Genomic DNA, 18,744 nt, shown 5'->3' on the forward strand with positions numbered 1-18,744 from the left:
ACCCCCGTCGGCGGGACACAGGCGCAGCCACCCACCCAGCAGCTGCCGCTCCACAGACACGCGGGGGGGGGGGGCGGGTCAGGAGCGAGTGGCGGGGCCCCCCCGGCAGCCGTCCCCCCCTCCGCGAAACTCGCGCATGCGCAGCGCGGGTCTCACCCAGCAGCAGCGCTCCACAGACCACGAGGGTGAGGGGGAGGCGGGTCAGGAGCGGGGGGGGGGGGGGGCGTGAGGGGGGCGGGGCTCTCAGCCGCCGGGAGCAGCGGGAGCGCCCGGGAGCCAATGAGGCGCCGCGGATGGAAACACACAAACAGCCCCGCCCCCCGGCAACGCAGAGCCCCGCCCCCGGGGGCGCTCCCAGGGCTCCCCCAGCGTTAACTACCCGGCCCCGCCTCTCGAAGCAGCGCGGCGAGTAACGGCCCAAGAATGGCCTGAGGGCGCGCGGCGGGAAAGCACGAAAACCCGGCCCCGGCCGCACGGAATGGAGGGAGTTCGCGCATGCGCAGGAGGTCAGTGACACTGCTGGGAGTCCGGCGCCAGGGCTTAGGTCATACCGGGAGCTTGCTCGGCTCGCCCCAGTCCCGAGGGGCGGGGCTCCCCCGGCCAGAGAATGATTCCGCCTCTGGAAGCCGAGCCGCACGCGGGGGCGGGGGCGGGGCGAGCACACGAGAAACGGGGCATTTCTCGTAACCCTGGGGGAGGGGTCGAGAAACCGCAGCAGCCTCCCCACCGCTACAGCCCCGCCCCCAGGGAAGCGGCCGGGGGGATAGTCACGTGTCAACTCCGTCACGCGTGGGGTGGGCGGGGGAGGCTCCACCCCCGAAGCTCCCAAACCCGAGCCTCGCCCCCGAACCCTCCCGTTACCCGCGCGGAGGAGCCGGGGGCGGGGCTAGAGAGCTGCTCCCCCAGTTCAGAAACATTCCACAGCCCCGCCCCCCCGGCCCCCCAGCCCCGCCCCTTCACACACACACCCAACCCGGCCCCCCAGCCCCGCCCCTTCACACACACACCCCGCCCCTCTTCCCGGCACGTCCCTGGCTGCTCTACCCGGCACCCCCGGCTCCTCGCGCTGCATCTCCCAGGCTCTCCCCCGCGCGTGTCCCGGGCTGCCGGGCCGCTCCCCCCCCCCCCCAGCCATAGCTCCAGGACAGACACCTGCTCCCTCCCCCAGCCCCCGACACTCTGGTTTCTGCCCGTCCCAAAGGAGCGTTGGCCCCAAGTCACTGGCACCTCCCGGCTGAAAGCAAACCCAGCGCCTGCAGCCAGTCCTATGGCACCGGCACCAGCGAGTTACTGGCCCAGAGAAGGGAAGGAGAGTTACTCACAGTGAACGCAGCAGCCGGACACGCACACGGTGCTCTCCTGCCTGGCCCAGGGAACAGAGGCGCCTCCTGTGTCCTGTAGCACCAGCCTGCGCCAGGGAACTGCACATTCCTCAGTTTGTGCCCAACCCGCCCCCCACCGCCATCCCCCTCCCTGCCCCACCCCCCTGTCTAAGCCTGGGAGAGGAAGTTCTTTCCGCCTGGCTCGTCCTTCCCTCCCCCAGAGCTCACACTGATAAGAGGGTTTGGGGCCGGCTCCTCTTCAAGGGCAGGCGGAGGAGGGGAGCAGCCAACAGAGTCTTATGCTCCACGGTGGCTTGTCTGGTGTCTGGAGCTCCCTGTGCCAGGCAGGAGATGCCCCCCCGTCCCCTGGACACACCAGGGTCTCACACTTGGCTCTGCCCCTCTCCTGGCCTTGGGCTTCTCCCAGTGTCACAACAAACCCTCGTCCAGTCCCTGAGAAACACCGAACCCTCGCCCAGCGCCACAGGCACAGCCAGTCCCAGGGGTCAGCACCGGCAGCCACCCCCCGCTCCCCTCACATTTCCCAGAATCCAGCCTCTGCCCCATCTCTGCCAGTCCAATGCCTGTTTTAACCACACGGACACCCCAGGGAGCCAGCTGGCTGCCGACCCGGCTTGTGCCAGTGCTTGGGGAGGTCTGGGGCCTGGACAGAAGCTGGCACTGGGCTGGGCAGTGTCACACAGGCCCTGCATGTCTGTGGTGAGTGGCCGTGCGACGCACACCGCACACTGACCATCACGGGGAGCCGTGTCACAGCGCTGGACAGGCTGAGGAATCCCTACGCAACACAGGCTCTTGGCCAGAAAATCTCCCCTTGTTTCTCACACCAACCCTCCCCATTGCCAGGGCTACACCCACTGACACCCCCCCAGCACAAAGTGTCTGTGCTGGCCCCACACCTGAGCCCCCTGCCCGCTGCTCTTATTTCAGTCACGTCCCCGCCCGCCTTCCCCTCGCTGTGTCTGCGCCAGAGTCGCACCTGCGCCGGGCTCCCCAGAGGCTGCAGAAGGGAAATAAACCCCCATGCGCAGGCGGGAGGAAAGGCCTGGGGGCCACATTCACCGGCCCTGAGGGGCTGAGACCAATTGCCAGACACCTCACTGACCAGCGCCTGCCCAGTCACAGGACGGGCCAGGACCCACCCAGCCTGAGCTGGGCCTGTGGGCTCCCTGGGCAAGGAAAGGGGAGAGATGCCCCCTCAGAATGGGCCCCACACACGCCAGCGTGTGAGCAGGGAGCCGCCGGAGCCAATGGAAGCCCCCCACAGAGTGTGTGGCCTAAGCCCCGGCTCTCACAGAGTTTGGTGCCTAATTCCCTGCTACAGGCAGGTGCTGAGCTTGGCCTAGGAACCCCCCTCCTGGGGCCAGGCAGCCCAGGCCCCTCGCTGCCCCCTGGGCCAAGGAGCCAGGCTGGGGCCTCACACACCCGGAGTGGGCAGAGGAGAGGGTGGGGCCCACCTGAGAGCTTCAGCCCCCAGGTTAGCCCCTGAGATGTGGGGTCCTCATCCCTCCTGTCTCTGCCCAGTGGGGAAACTGAGGCAGGGTGAAGCCCCTGAGCTGGCATGTTCAGCTCTTAGCATTGGGGCAGCTGAGGGGCGGGGGCAGGTACGGCCCCATTAGCTGGGCCAGGGCAGGACAGGAACCACTTCTGGGCAGTGCGGGGATCAGGGCTGACCAGGGAGGCACCCTGGCCCGTCCCCTCCTGCCCCCTCCCCACACCCAGTTTCTCTAGAGCCTGGCTGGTGTGGCTGTCCCACAGTCAACCCTGCTGCTCTGCATGGTGCAATCATGGGGCCCAGGGCAAGGGAGCTGCTCAGGTGTGGGGAGCAGATTTCGTGTGGATGGGGGGCCTGGAGTACAGGGGGAGGGATGGAGGATGGAGCAGGCCATGTCTGGCTTGGGGAGAGGAGGCAGAGCCTCCCCCAGCCTTCCCCACCCGTCCCCACACATAATTTCTGGTCCTAGCATGGCCCTTGGAGCTAAAAGTTTGCCAAGTCCTGAAATAGCAAACGTGAGTGTTCAGAAGGCTCATCCCCTTCCCACCTTTGAAGTAGGAATAAGAGATCCTCCGGAATAGGGCTTTATTCCGGAGGATCGGGCCAGTCTAGACGCTCTTTTCCGGCTTATCTACAAGCCGGAAAAAAAGCGGCGGACATCTTTATTTAAATCCCGCGGGGGATATTTAAATCCCCTGCGGATTTCCCTATTCTGAAGTTTAAAATTAGCATGCCCCTTTTTGAAAAGGGGCCAGTGTAGATGTAGCCTATGTGTCTGTATGTCCAGTCGTCTTAATGAGCTCACTCTGCAGGTATTGTCTTGGATCTAGCTCCCAGACCTTCTCCACCCTGGCAACTGCTGCTGGAGATGCTCCCCTTTCATTCTCCATTCACACCTCATTCATTTCGACAGGGCAATCAAGGAAAGGGGAGAGCTCAAAAGACATTTTTTCTTACTAGATCTATATATCTTAATACAAAGTTATAGGAGAAATGTTACAGAGATTCTATAAGAACACTTAACAGAGATATATCTAAAAGGATAAGATCTTAATACAAAGTATAATATTACAGGGATTTATCCACAATCTCTCCCCAGCTCACCTCCTACCCCACCCCATCACTGTGTTCCTCCCATTGCCACCTCCTGCCCCATCTTACCTACTGCATCCCCCCCAACTCACCTCCTACCCCACCCCCTCACTGTGTCCCTCTCTGTCCCACCCCCTCACTGCATCCCTTCTCATTCTACATCTTGTCCCATCCCTGTCACTGCCTCCCTCTCCACCCCCCTCCTGCTCCTCCATGGTACGGAGAGATGGATAGGCAAGGCAGGGTGGGGAGGCTGTTCCCCTCCCCAAAGAGCCAGGTGTGGCCTGGTCCCTCCCCTTGTTTCCCTGGGGCTCCACCCTCTATCCAATCCCCCCTGAACACACACCCGCACAGCCCCCTAGGATCCCCAAGTCCTACTGAACCCCTCTATGCCAAGGTCCCTGACTGCCCCTTTGGGACCCCAGCTTGCTACCCATCCTGCCATGCTCTTGGCCCTGTGACCACCACGCCTGGCCCCTGCTTCCTGTTCAGCCCCTTCTCCTTGACCCCCACCCATGGGAATCCCACTACCACCTCCACTCCCTGCCCCTGGATTACCCCCAGAATCTCCACCCCCTCTCCCTGTGCACTGCAGGCCCTGGTTCCAAACGGGACACTGTACAAGACAGCTTACACTTGTAAGAAAAGAGCGTAGCTCATGCGCAAGAAGCCCTCTCTTACCATGCCGTACTGTCAATGTTCTTGCGCGAGAGGGGCAAGCAGTGTGGACGCTCTGTGGATTCTTGTGCAAGAATGGCCGTACTTCTGCAAGGACCCTCCAGTGTCGACGTAGCCAATGAGTCCTGTGGCACTTTATAGACTAACAAATCTATTGGAGCATAAGCTTCTGTTGGGGTCACTGGGCATGATCCTAGGTAACTCAGGGGAGTGGAAGATCATGAGAATCAATGAAGCGCCCCCGCTCTAAGCTCAAGCACCCTAAAGGAACCCCCCCTTCCGTCCCTTCTCCTCCAGGCATAACTTTTCTCTGGCTTGCTAATAGCTGGGAACGGCAAGACCTTGAAGTTGCCTAGTTACTATCAGTGGTATAGAAGAAGAATTCAGATATGTCTCTGTAGAGGGGAGGGGGAGGAGGAGGGCTGGCAGCATGTCCCAGCGTGGGAAACTTGCTACAGTTCACTATTTTCCTGCAAGTAAACAACCTGGGTATATAAGGAGGGAAAACTGCTTACGTTGGTGCGCTTGATCTGAGATGTCTAGTCTCCTGGCACCTATTTGAGCGTTCAAATAAACTTTTTTTTTGCTTCTCCACACCGGTGTGTTTATTGGAGCGTGCATACCGGGCACCGAACCCAGCTGTTGCCCCCCTCGGGCACCCCTGTGTTGGCAACACTTCCATGAGCAAAGACCATGTCATGATGCATGTCGTGTGTGGGGGGGGGTCTTGTTCCCTGCTCTTGCTCTGCCTCTTCCCCTGAGTTCTTGGCTAAAGAGTTGATAACAGAATATTTGTCCAAGTTTAACTATAGTAGAAAACAAACATCAGCTATGAATGCCCCTTGGTGCCAGACTGGGGAAGGGAGATAAGTAAGGCCAGGCACCTGCTGAACCCTTGTGGCTTGGCCCCCTCTGCCCTGGGAGGCTGGCATCTGGGGCTGGCTCTTCCTGCTGCCTCCTTGTGTGACTGGCCCAAGGAGGAAGCGAGGCAGGAATGGGGCAGAGGAGGAAAGCCAAGCTGATACGGGCAGGGCAGAAACTCAGCGCCTCAGAGGGGCAAGCAAAACCTCCCTCTCCTTTGTTCTGCCAAAGCCTGTGGGGTGGGGCTGGCTGCATGGAGGCAGAGTCCTGTGTCTGTCCCATGCATCTTAGCAGTGAGGGGGTGGGCACGAGGTGAGACATGGAGTGACAGAATGAGGAGGTGGGATGGGAGGGAGGGAGGGAGTGGTGTGAGGCAGGATGCTGCGGCAGGGAGGGGGGTGCACTGGGTATCAGAAGGGGATGAGCATGGTGCTAGATCAGGGCTTGACAAACTTTTTGATCCAAGGGCCATGCTGGAAACAGAAATGGGGGGCAGAGGGAGCAGGTCAGGGAGCCTGGGGAAACCTGTGGCTCCCCTGCTAAAGCCCGACATGTCCTGGCCCAAACCCCTCCTGCCCCTGTACTCCAGGCCCCCATCCAACTCCCATCTGCTCCCCACACCCGAGCAGCTTCCCTGCCCTTGGCCCCATGACTGCACCATGTCGAGCAGCAAGGCTGGCAGTGGGGCAGTCGCTCCAGCCAGGCTCTGGGGGAACTGGGTGCGAGGGGAGGGCAGAAGAGGAGGGGTTGGGGGTGCCTCCCCAGGGAGCATGGTCAGTGGCTAGCCCTGCTTGCTGCGCTGCCCAGACAGGGTTCCTGCCCGGCCCTAGCCCAGCTGATTGGGAGCACATGCCCCCCCACTAGCTACCTCAATGCTAAGAGCTGAACATGCCAACTCAGGGGCTTCCTCATGGGCTGTGCAGGGGCCAGGCCAGCAGCCAGGTGGCTCCCTGGGGTGTCCATGCGGTTAAAACAGGCATTGGACTGGCCGAGAGGGGGGGCAGCCGCTGGACTCTGGGAAATGCTGGGGGCGGGGGCGGCTGTGGGTGCTGACCCCTTTGGACTGGCTGTGCCAGGAGTTTGGTGTTTCTCAGGGGCTGGACAAGGGTTTGTTGTGACACCGGGAGCAGCCCGAGGCCAGACAAGGGGCAGAGCCAAGTGAGAGACTCTGGTGTGTCCAGAAGAAGGGGGGGTGGGGAAGCATCTCCTGCCTAGCACAAGAAGCTCCGGCACCAGACAAGCCATGATGGAGGAAAAAGACTCTGTTGGCTGCTCCCCTCCTCCATCTGCCCTTCAAGAGGAGCCGGCCCCAAACCCTCTTATCAGTGTGAGCTCTGGGGGAGGGAAGGACGAGCCAGGGCAGAAAGAACTTTCTCTCTCCCTGGCTTAGACAGGGGGGTGGGGCAAGGAGGGAGGGAGGGAGGGAGGGGGATGGCCGTGGGGGCGGGTTAGGCAGGAACTGAGGGAATCTGCAGGCTGATGCTACAGGACACAAGGAGGTGGTTCACCAGAGGCGCCTCTATTCCCTTGGGCCAGGTAGAAGAGCACCGTGTGGGGGTGTCCGGCTGCTACGTTCGCCCTGTGAGTAACTCCCCTTCCCTTCTCTGGGCCAGTAAATCATTGGTGATGGTGCCATAGGACTGGCTGCAGGCGCTGGGTTTGCTTTCAGCCAGGAGGTGCCAGTGACTTGGGGCCAACGCTCCTTTGGGACGGGCAGAAACCAGAGTGTTGTGGGGCTTGGGGAGGGAGCAGGTGACTGTCACTCAGGCTGTCCTGCCAGGGTTCGGGGCAGGGTTCTCTCGAATTGGGTCCAGCTTTGTGGCATAAATGCTGTTGTGTGCACCAAGGCAGGTGCAGATGTGCACCACACATAGAAATAGGAGGCTCAGGCTGGTCATAGGAGGCTGGTTACGCCTCCCCGCGTGGCGATTGCAGGGAGACCCGCCTGGGGATTTCATGCCCCCCCCCAACCTCCCATCTCGGGCACCGGCCCCAGCCCGGCAATGAGCCCCCCCCCCCCTTACAGGCGCTGCAAATGCCCCGTCCCGCCCCGCGAGGCAGCAGCCCCCTGGCCCGGGGAGCCCCGCCCGGCAGAGCGAAGCCCTGGGGCCCCTCCGCTGATTCAGCCCCGCCCCTCTCCCTGCCCAGGCCCCGCCCACCGCGCTGCCATTGGCCCCTGGGCGGAGGCTCCCCGCGCGCAGCGAACCCCGTTGCGGGCCGCTCCCTGCGGGCACTGGGGCGCGAATTGCGGAGGAGCCGTTGGTGCCGTTACTCGCCGGCGGAGGAGCCGAGGGGGGGGCGGGGTGCGGGGGCGGCCGGACGGAGCCCGGTTCTGTCCCCGCCCCCCGGTACGTTAATTAATTCCCTCGCGCGGGGGCGGGGCGGGGCACTGCAGGGAGGCGATTCGGGGCCGCGTTCCCCGCAGTAGCGGCGTCCGGACACGCGCCCTTCCCCCCGCTCGCAGGTAACCGCTCTCCGCGCGGCAGCAGCTGGGGGCGGGGCCAGAGCAGCCCCTGCAAACCGGGGAGTGTTATCCCCGCGCAGCTCGCCCGGCCCATCGAGGGGCGGGGCGGGGTTTCTGTGCAGCGCTGGGGCGGGGCGTCACACAGACGGAGGCGGGGCCAGGAGATGGGGGCGGGGTTCGGTACTTGCCTGGTTCACACTTCCAAGGCAAAGGGGGGGGGAGTCTCCATGTGCAGCCCCTGCAGGAACAGCCCCAACTTTGGACACTAAGCACTAAGGCTACAGCTACAAGGCTACATCTACACTCGCAGCTTCTTGGGAGAGACATATGCAAATGAGGCTACTGTGAGGAATATTGCCCAGCCTTATTTGCATACCTAATGAGCTGTCATTTTTGCAGAAGAGGCTCTTGCTCCAGTAGGAGCTGTCTATGCTGCCCCTTCTTGCGCAAGAAAAACCCTCTTGCGCAATGTCATTATTTCTGAAAATAATCAGCATAGCGGCGTTGAGCAAGAGGGTTTTTCTTGCACAAAAAGGGGCAGTGTAGCTATAGCCATGAGTTCTGCACAAGCTTCACACTGACTCCTTACATGCACAGTTCTGGGAGCTGATCAGCACAGGATGGTGGATTCTTGGGTCCATGTGATGTCCCAGGGAACCTCCCCGCCAGCTCAGGGGCTAATGCCAGAGCCAGAGTGTGGGACATTTCTCACCAAAGCCTCCAGGGCTGTGATGTCTCCCATTGGCTCTTGCCTATCCATAAAACAGCTGCTCCCGGGAGGGGAACAACCAGTTACTACTGGAGGCAGGCCCAAGCTCACAGAATCTAAACTGATCCTATTCCCCAGCTCAGAAGGAGTCATGGCCGCAGCAAGCCCCATGGAAAGTCTTCAGGAGGAAGTGACATGTTCTCTTTGCCTGGATTATTTCAAGGACCCCGTGATCACAGCCTGCGGGCACAATTTCTGTCGTGCCTGCCTCATACGATGCTGGGAGGGACCTGGCCCAGCCATCCCCTGCCCGCAATGCAGAGCAGCTGTGCAGCAGAGACACACCTGGCCCAACAGGCAGCTGGCAAACATGGTGTCAATAGTCCAGCAGCTGAGTCTGCAGGCAATTCAGGGAGCAAAGGGGGGTAGGGTATGCAGGGCACACCAGGAGCCGCTGAAGCTGTTCTGTGAGGAGGATCAAGCCCCCATCTGTATGGTCTGCGACAGGTCCTGGGTGCATCGTGTGCACACGGTGGTTCCTTTGGAGGAAGCTGCCCAGAAGTACAAAGTAGGGGACTACTGCTCTGTCTGTCTAATAGGTAATTTCTTGGGATTTTAATTACAGGTCTAATTTCCCTGACTGTTCCTTGACTCAGTGTGAATCATCAGTCAGCTCTCATTGTAAATCCTTCCTGGCCCAGGCGATACTGTAACAAAATACTTGATCTGGTCATGTTGTATCGGGGCAAAGTATGAAATCTTTCAAGATATCTGACGTAGGATTTGGAATCTCAGCTGCCCTTCCCATTTGGGAAATAAGGGAACTTTTTACCCAAGGGAAGGTGCTGACAATCAGTGAGGTTTAAATCCCACGCACAGCAAGCCGGTCTACGTGACTGGCAAAAGGGAAGTTAAGAGCTGTAGGTCCTTACAGATTGAATTGAAATTATTGTTTGTATTTGCATCACAGTAGCTGTTCCAGATCCCAAATGAGATTTAGGCTCAGCACAAAATACAGGGAGGGAAAAGTAGCTACATTGAGCAGTACAGGGTAGCTAGACAAAGGGCAGGGAATTGGGATGTTAAGTATTAGTTAATTAACTAAGAGAGTAGTCAATGGAATTTCCATTGACTACTTGATTAGTTAATGGGGGGCACTCCCTCTGCTGCTCTGCACTTTAAATGTAATAAGAGTCTAATGGGAGCTTACTACATTTACGGTGCATCTAAAATCTTGCCAGCTATCTAAACTGGCTGCGAGAATTTGCGCAAGAACACTGACAATCTAATGTAAGATTGTCAGTGTTCTTGTGTAAGAACTCTGACGCGCCCACTCGGAATAAGTCCTCTTGCGCAAGTGTTCTTTCGCAAGAGGGCCAGTGTAGACAGGGACAGGAATTTTTTGCGTAAGAAAGCCCCGATGGCGAAAATGGCCGCCGGAGCTTTCTTGCACAAAACCACGTCTATACTGAGCACAGATGCTTTTGCGCAAAAGCAAATCTTTTGCGCAAAGGCACTTGCCAATATAGGCGCTCTTTGGCGCAAATGCTTTTAATGGAAAAGTTTTTCCGTTAAAAGTATTTGTGCAAAATCATGCCAGTCTAGATGCAGTCTTAAAGTGCAGAGCTGAAGCGCCGTTAGCTCCCAGGGGCGTCATGAGCCGGTACTGAAAAGTCCCAGCTTGCACCGCCCCCGGGATCACTGCAGCTCTAACTCCCCTGCCCTCCTTCCACCACGGAAATGGTGCTGAGTAACCGCCTTTTAAGCCGAGTGTCCCCCCCCCCCAACACCAGCTCCTTCTTCCCTCCCCCTTATTGCCTCTGATATAGAGGCAGCAGGGAGGACAGGGAAAGGCAACTAGCCCCATTCCTATTAGGGAAGGGAAACTGAGGCACAGAGAGGAGCACAAGTTGCCCATGGGCATCAAGCATCAGCATGAGCCCCAGTTTCTCCAGGTCCAGTTCAATGCCCTAACCACAAGTCATGCTGTCACCTTAGCACTGGCCCCAGTGCTGAAATGTGTCAGGAGGGAAAGACGCCTTGCTACAGGCCCAGGACTAGAGGGAGAGGAGGTTTCCCTTTGTGATGCTAAACTCGTGGGCTGCTCCATGAGAGGTTAAATTCAGATGCTGTGGCCAGCACTAGAGGAGGGCTGGGCTGGGCTGTACGGTGTGTGGGACTCCAAGCACCTTTAGTCGACCTACAGCAGGGTTCCAGACCACACAGGGCCATGCCAGGTCCAACTGGGATCAGACTGGGCAAAACTACCCCCAGGACAGAGCTGTCAGGGGCTGGCCTGACCTGTGCTAGTGGGTACCTGGGCACAGACCAGCCAATGTGGTTCTGTTAGTCCCACCAGGCAGCCTTTGGAAATGTCCCAGAATGCACTGCTGCTGGGAGCTGTACCAGGGACTGCAGCAGTGGGTACCTGCCCAGGGGGTGTTGCCACTGCAAGAGTTAACACAGCAGTGGGACCGGCATCCATCTGTTCTTTACAAATCTCCCTGTCTAACTAGGATGGTCGCTGAAACATCCCAGAGCACAGGGCACCCCCAAAGCTTGCCTGGGTCCATCCTCATCTGTATCAGTCACCCTGCGTGGGCCCATCCCCTCCTTTCTCAGTGCACCTCCACCTGCATCATCTCCATGGAAGTGCCTCCCCCATCCAATGTTCTCTCTGACCTTTTCTATCCTTTTGCAGAAAAAAATTTATATACAGCAAGAGACATGTGTGCACCACCAATGGAAACACAAATCCTAGCTGTGGGCGCTCTGCCAATCAGCTGGGCAGCATTTGAATTTCTCCTGAGCAGTCGCACAAGAGCACAGCTTAAAAGGAGCACTGCCCCCGTTCCTGCCCAGCCCCCGGGTGACCTGCATCTTCAGTCTCCTCGGCTACATCTACACTGGCATGATTTTCCGGAAATGCTTTTAACGGAAAAGTTTTCTGTTAAAAGCATTTTTGGAAAAGCACGTCTAGATTGGCAGGATGCTTTTCCGCAAAAGCACTTGTCCATGACCAATCTAGACGCGATTTTCCGCAAAAAAGCCCCGATTGCCATTTTCGCAATCGGGGCTTTTTTGCAGAAAACAGTACTGTGCTGTCTACACTGGCCCTTTTGCGCAAAAGTCTTTCAGAAAAAGACTTTTGCCCGAACGGGAGCAGCATAGTATTTCCGGAAAAGCACTGACGATCTTACATGAGATCGTCAGTGCTTTTCCGGAAATTCAAGCGGCCAGTGTAGACAGCTGGCAAGTTTTTCCGCAAAAGCAGATGATTTTGTGGGAAAACTTGCCAGTCTAGACACAGCCCTCCTGTCTTTGTTTGCACAGACTAAGCCACGTCCAGGTCTGAGTCCCTGCCTGGCAGGGACAGAGCCCCACAAAACTAGGACTGGGCAGCTCAAACCAGATTAAATGGGCTCCGGATCCCTCATGGGGGTTGCCCAGGAACTCCCAGCCCATATTTAAACTCTGGGGCTTCTGGGATTGGTGTCACTTTGTTTATTAAACCTCCTCAAACACGTGTGTATTGACTCACCTCCATGTGTCTCCAGTGCCCTGCTACGGGCTATACCATTAACACCTCCATACATACCGGTAAGGCTAGGTGATAACTGAGATCTCTGTAATGACTAAAACACCTGAACCTGAATGTGTAACAAGTCAGACTGACACACTCCCAGGCTGCATTAATAAGGGTTCATCTCCTTGGGGGCCCAGATATCACAAAGTGATTCGGACCAACAATCATCTTGAGTTTTGGTGGGGAAATGTCCTGTCCCACACCCCTCTCAGCCTCACAATGAAACCTCCAAGCTCATTTCTGTTTCCTCAGGGGAAAATCCAGGCCCATTTGAAGACTCTGAGGAAAGCGAGAGAAAAGCTGCTGGGATGGAAAGTGACCAGAGAGGGGAGAAGCCAGGAGTATCTGGTAGGTGCCTGTGGCTATGGACCAGCAGATACTGGCAGGGGGAGGGGCTGTTTAGAGGCAAGTTTCTGTGTGGCCTTGGGAAGGTGGAATAGGGAGTTGCTCCATGACCGTGGATTGCTGGGTTAGATCCATGTGTAGACAGGACCTGAGCTGCCATGTCAGGAGATGAGTTTATGTCCAGCCTTTGTGTCTTTCCCAGAAATACTTCCACAGTGACCTGAATGTCCCTGGGAAGGGCTGTCTGCTCATTTCCTGCATTCACAGGTTTGCTTCTGTTTTCTCCCCGGTGTCTCTCTGTCAGGTTGGTGCTGAGTCCTGCCTCCTGCTGCTCTGGATTTGAATTCCCAGAGCCCACGAATAACAGAATGCACTGCCCATCGCAGGAAACCGTCTCTTTCAGAGAGATGCAGGGGCTAAATGGGAAGCTGGGAGAGATTCCTCTGCCTAGTACCCACAGGGCAGAGTCAAAGAAGAACGGCCATACTGGGTCAGACCAACGGTCCATCCATTCCAGTATCCCTGTCACCCACCTTCAGAGGAACAGAGGCTAGGGTCACCATTTTACCCATCCTGACTAATAGCCTTTGATGGACCTAACGTCCATGAATCTAGCTCTTTACTAAACCCTGTTAAAATCCTGGTCTTCACCACATCCTCTGGCAAGGAGTTCCACAGATTGACTGTATGCTGAGTGTTAGAAATGGCAGAAATGAGGGTTTTCCATGAAGTTCTCCCTGCTGCGCACTCAGCTCCCCAAGAAAGGGCCCTGGCCTCCATTCATGCCTCTGACCAGCATTTTCCTGTTTTCACACAGAAACAGATACAAGCCGAGAGGCAGAAGATTGTGGCCGAGTTTCAGCAGCTGCGGCAGTTCCTGGAGGAACAAGAGCGACTCCTGCTGGCCCAGCTGGAGAAGCTGGACAAGGAGATTGGGAGGCTCCAGACTGACACTGTCAGGAAACTCTCTGTACAGATTTCCCATCTCAGTGAGCGGATTGGTGAGCTGGAGGGGACGTGTCAGAAGCCAGCGAGTGAATTTCTGCAGGTGAGACTGAGGGAGAAACATCCCAGCTCCCCACACAGGGAAGGGAGGCTCCTGAGTCACAAGTGTGTGTGTCCGATGGAACTGAGATTCTTTCTATCTCTTCCCTCTAGGATGTCAGAAGCACCTTGAGCAGGTATGTGGCTTTCACTCCCCTCACACCACACTCCCTCCAGGACTGTGGGGTGGAACATGGGTCTGTCACTGCTGGGATCTAGGCACATTCAGCAGGAACCAGAGCAGCAGGAACCGAGAGTCTGTCCCACTTGAGGGGTGTTTGGAGACCTACATGGAAAGAGCTGGGGAGGAGGAGCTGGTGTCTGTCTAGTTCCTAGTGGGCAGATTCCTTCAGCCCTTCCCCTGGGAACCTCCTGTCCCTCAGAGCCTGGAGGCCAAGGAGTGAGTTGGCCATCGAGACTCAGTTCTCCTTTAGTCCCCCAGCTGATTTCCCCAGGCCAGAGCTGCAGACTGTTCATGTGACCTTTGAGGGGGACGTTGCAGGGCCAAGGGCTGTGCTGCCCCTGCTCTCGGGCTGGGAGAACTGAAGGATTTGAACTCCAGGCCCAGCAGAGCAGCGACTCACTGGCCAGAGCTGGAGAACTGAGTCACTCGGTGCAGTGTCCCCATGTGACATTGTCTCTCCCCAGGTGTGAGACGGGGCCGTTCCAGCTGCCAGAGGAGATTTCTCCTGAACTGGACGAGCGAGTCAGGGGTTTCTCCCAGAAAACGACTGCTCTGTCGGAGACTCTGAGGCAGTTCACAGGTACGGAGAAGGGACGGGGGAGGGGAGAGTGAGTGAAACGTCTGAGGCTATGGAAAGAGACCGATGCTGGTCATTTGGTTCCTCATTAGATTAAGTTTCTGTTTAATTGTGAGGTGAGAATGGCACCCACTTGCCATCCCACAGATGTTGGTTCTATTGTAGGGAGAGGCCCACTTGCCGTCCCAGACACTCAGGTGGATTCATTGAACCTTATTTGTTCCAAAAGCCGCTTTGTAATTACAGTGACTTTAGAGCACAAAATCGCCGACACACAGACAGAAACACCCAGCTCCGTGCTGCTCTCTGTGGAGACTCTGAGTACACAGACCCCCCCAGCTCACAGGTAGAGCAAGGAGTTGGCAAACTCTGAACCTCCTGCTGGTGTCCAAGAGATCCAAGTGGGTGAAGTTACTTTAAGCCAAAGTCTTTGCGGCATCTGGGCCTAGGCAAATTTCAAGTGAATGAGCCAAACCCAGTGGAGTCTGCAGGGTGGGAGGGGACATTGATTAGAAAGCGAATCTCTGCACAGATTGTCCTGGGCTGGCTGTGAGGCTGCCGGGATGTTGGTTCCTTTGTTGGGAGATGCCTGAGTGAGAGAAAGTAGGAGGCTTCAGACCTTTTTATATTAAATACCTAAGGGTACGTCTACCCTGCGGGACAAAGTTGAATTAAGCTACACAACTTCCACTGCATTAATTGCCTAGCTGCTCTCAAAGTAACATAACGGGCAGTGGAGAGAAGAGCACTCGCCTTCCGACTTCCCTTACTCCTCATGAAATGAGGGCTACCGGCAGCAATAGAAGTGCCCCTTATTCTATTAGCTGTCTTAACTCGACCTCTAATGCGAATCCTGGGAGATCGACAGCACCAGCCTCGATCTCCGCAGTGTAGACGAACCCCAGATGTGTCTGTTATAACGAAAACCCAGGACTGCGTGTTGGGATTGGGGATCTCATGGGCTAGGTGGACTCCTGAAGTCTCACCTCTCTTATCCCTTCCCCCAACTAGACACGCTGCCCTCTGCACTGGAGAGAGCAAGAGGAAAGTTCCTGGGAGCTTTTAGACACGGTGAGGATTCAAGTGGAGACTGAAAAATCTTCCTGTGGTTGTAGCTCAAGTCGCCGACAAAACCCCCAGTGACCATGACAGGCAGAGCCCCAAACCTGCCCACTGCGTGGTGAGGAGCCCCAGGGGCACTGGATCAGAAGACAAGGGGGCATGTCCTGCCCCCCTTTAGAAATGGGATGGCCAGACCCCTCACTTCTTACTGTGAGCACAGATTGTGGACAGCTGATCAGCCCCTCCTTGGGCACCTGCCTCTTCCCTGTGCTGTCCCGTCCCAGTGACCCCACCTTAGCTCCCTTCCTCAGAGACCCTGCCCTCAGCCAGGCCAGAAGCCAGAGCTGTGCTGCTTCCCATTGAACCCAGGTGCCCTGAAGAGCCATGGGCTCTCCACCTGCCCTGGGGGCGACTAATGCCCAGGCCCTGCTCTCTGGGGTGAGGCGGCTCTTCCCCAGCGCTGCACCCTCCTCTCTATGCCCTGGGCTGGGAGTGGAGGCTGCAGCAGGGGAGAACATAAGAATATAAAAACAGCCATACTGGGTCAGAGTAGGGGATCTATCTGAGGGGACTGACTGGCAGTTAAGGACATGGGGGATGGGCTGCAGAGGGGGCCTCTGTATGGACAAACTGGTAGTTAGCAGTGTGGGGGGAGAGGCTGGTAGGGGGGGGGCTTGTCTGTGGGGACATACTAGCAGTCATGACACGGGAACAGGCAAAGGGCTCCGGAACTCGCATAAGAACAGCAAGACTGGGTCAGGATACTGGGCTAGATGGACCTTTGGTTTGTCTGCTGACTGTGGCCAATGTCAGATGCCCAGAGGGAGGGAACAGAGTAGGTAATCTTCACATGATCCCTCCCATCATCCACCTCCAGGGAAACCATTCCTACCCATCCTGGCTAATAGCCATTGAGGGACCTAATCTCTGTGAATCTATCTAGCTCTTTTTTGAACCCTGTTAATTTTCTAGCTTTCACCGCATCCTCTGGCAAGGAGTTCCCCAGGCTGACTGTGTGATGAGTGAAGAAAAGCTTCCTTTTGTTTGTTTTAAAACTGCCTATTAATTTCATTTCGTGACTCCTACTTCTTTTATTGTGGGAATAAGTAAATACCTTTTCCCTATTCACTTTTTCTATGCCAGTCGTGATTTTATAGATCTCTATCATATCCCCTCTTAGTCTCCTCGTTTTTAAGATGAGAAGTCCAAGTCTTTTTAATCTCTCTTCATATGGGACCCATTCCAAACCCCTAATCATTTTTGTTGGCCTTTTAAAGGGAGGGAGTTTCCCTCTGGAGTTTAAAGCTGGTACCTACCTACCTCTGCTCCTGCCTCACTGAATCCTTCTGCTTTGGGCCTGACAGATGAGAAACTAATGAAGCGGGCCCCATTGCCCAGGCTGAGGTGCTGCAGTGACAGCTCGGCTCAGTCTCAGGGCCCAGGACAGAGGCAGCTCCTTGGTGCCCAGGCCTGTCCTAGCCAGAACAGGGCTGCTGGGGAGAGTGAGAAATGGCCCCAGCCGCCCCCAAGGCTGAGCTCTGCCCCATACGCTCTCATTCTCTCTCCTCAGCGATTGTGACTCTGGATCCAGACACGGCTCATCCTGACCTCGTCCTGTCTGGGGATCAGAAATGTGTGAGATGGGAACGTGCACGGCAGCGACTGCCCAGCACCCCGGAGAGATTTGACTCTGTGTCCTGTGTGCTGGGTCGTGAGGGATTCACCTCGGGGAGACATTGTTGGGAGGTGGAGGTGGGGCATGGGGAATGCTGGGCCTTGGGGGTGGCTAGTGAGTCTGTGAGCAGGAAGGGAGGAATCAGCCGTAGCCCTGAGGGGGGTATCTGGGCTGTGCAGCAGTGGGGTGGTCAGTTCTGGGCTCTCACCTCCCCTGTGACCCGCCTGTATCTGAGCCTCCCACACAGGATCCGGGTTTGTCTGGACTGTGACCAGCGGCAGGTGACATTTATCGATCCTGGTACTGAAGCCCTGATCTTCTCTTTCCCACCTGGCTCCCTTCCTCGGGAGAGAATCCGACCCTGGCTCCGGGTGTGGCCAGAATCCCAGCTCAGCCTGCGCCCCTGAAATCAGTCTCTCTGGTCTCACACACCTCAGACTCTGTGACCTCATAGGAGTCCTCTGTACCCAGCTCCTGGCTTTTCATCTCTATGGCTCTCTCTACCTGTAGCCTTTTTCTGCAAAAACATGCAAATGAGGCTAAGTGTGGAATATTGCTGAGCCTCATTTGCATAAGTAACGAGCGCCCGTTTTTGCACAAGAGGCTTTTACGCAAAAACGAGCAGTGTAGACGGGCTCCATTTTTCAGGAAGAATGGCTCTTGCACAAGAAGGGGGTTTGCGCAACAAGGAGCCGTCTGCACTGCTCGTTCTTGCGCAAAAGCCTTTTGTGCAAAAACTGCTGCTTGTTACTTTTTCCATCCCTGAAGGGAGTGAGTTTGGTCTTGTGCTCAATACTGAGGTCAGGAGTGCTTGTTCAGACGAGTGCCATGGAGATTCATATTTAAACATGAGTCTTGTTACTTCTGTACAAATAACTTTTGAATAAATGTTCTTTGTTTCTATTGCGTATGAAACACACCTTTCAGCCCGTCTCCTAAGTCCAGCAATTGATACCAGCAATATGAGTGTCATTTCTATGGAGACATGCTCTGACAATACTGTCTGGCTGCATTGCATCAATTGGACAGACTCTAACACCTGCCCCAGGTGGCTGTCGCGTGGTCAGGCCCTTTTACTCTCTGCAGCTCACTTATTTCTCTGCAGGTGGGTTTTTCCAGTTGGTGCTCACATCTTTTTAGACATAGGAGAATCCACACAGAAGAAATCCTTCAGCTGCCCTGACTGTGGGAAAAGCTTCATTTAGATTGGGGTTCCCAACCTTTTTCAGTCCCCATGCCCCCTTGGCTTTTAGTAAACCTTCCCATGCCCCTTACTCAATATGAAAGGAAATAAATTCTAGAGTTTACCATGCATATGCACATAAATTAGATAAAACAAAATACAGGACTATGTAGTGCTACATAGTCCTGTATTTTGTTTCAGCTACACCAGACTAACACGGCTACATTTCTATCATAAATTAGATAAACAGCCCTGGCTGCTGCCGGCAGAAGGATTACAAGTCTAACGCTCGCCCCACCGAGCTACTGTGGCACCAGCACCCCTTGCTCTGAGGCTGCCACTTCTCTCTCAGGGCATTTTCTCAGCAGCACCACCAGAGAGAAACTGCTGCCAGTGGCTCTGCAGGACGAGATGAGCTTTGCCTGCCCCCCTCAACCCAACTCCCT

General features: G+C 56.4%; 3 protein-coding genes across 13 annotated transcripts in view; 2 read left to right on the plus strand and 1 right to left on the minus strand.

The window, feature by feature from the left end:
- Positions 1-18,744, plus strand: part of LOC142821611 (uncharacterized) — a 201,383-nt gene that overhangs the window by 77,678 nt on the left and 104,961 nt on the right. The gene's annotated exons all lie outside the window — the stretch shown is intronic.
- Positions 1-18,744, minus strand: part of LOC102458690 (uncharacterized) — a 73,111-nt gene that overhangs the window by 10,529 nt on the left and 43,838 nt on the right. The gene's annotated exons all lie outside the window — the stretch shown is intronic.
- On the plus strand, positions 231-18,018 carry LOC142821620 (zinc finger protein RFP-like). Of its 6 annotated transcripts, none has more exons than XM_075913168.1 (8): positions 232-506; positions 8,786-9,210; positions 12,481-12,576; positions 13,391-13,621; positions 13,732-13,754; positions 14,266-14,381; positions 15,390-15,449; positions 17,011-18,018. In XM_075913168.1, exons 1-8 carry the CDS (start codon positions 479-481, stop codon positions 17,520-17,522), a joined length of 1,491 nt encoding a protein of 496 aa, XP_075769283.1. In that variant the 5' UTR covers positions 232-478; the 3' UTR covers positions 17,523-18,018. The 6 variants fall into 6 exon arrangements, with proteins under 6 accessions (XP_075769288.1, XP_075769283.1, XP_075769286.1 ...); XM_075913171.1 differs by lacking the exon at positions 232-506 and adding an exon at positions 6,936-7,050 and having other exon boundaries at positions 8,781-9,210; XM_075913172.1 differs by lacking the exon at positions 232-506 and adding an exon at positions 6,967-7,050.

The sequence above is a fragment of the Pelodiscus sinensis genome, chromosome 31 (genome assembly GCF_049634645.1).
Source record: "Pelodiscus sinensis isolate JC-2024 chromosome 31, ASM4963464v1, whole genome shotgun sequence".
Classification (NCBI taxonomy): Eukaryota; Metazoa; Chordata; order Testudines; family Trionychidae; genus Pelodiscus; species Pelodiscus sinensis.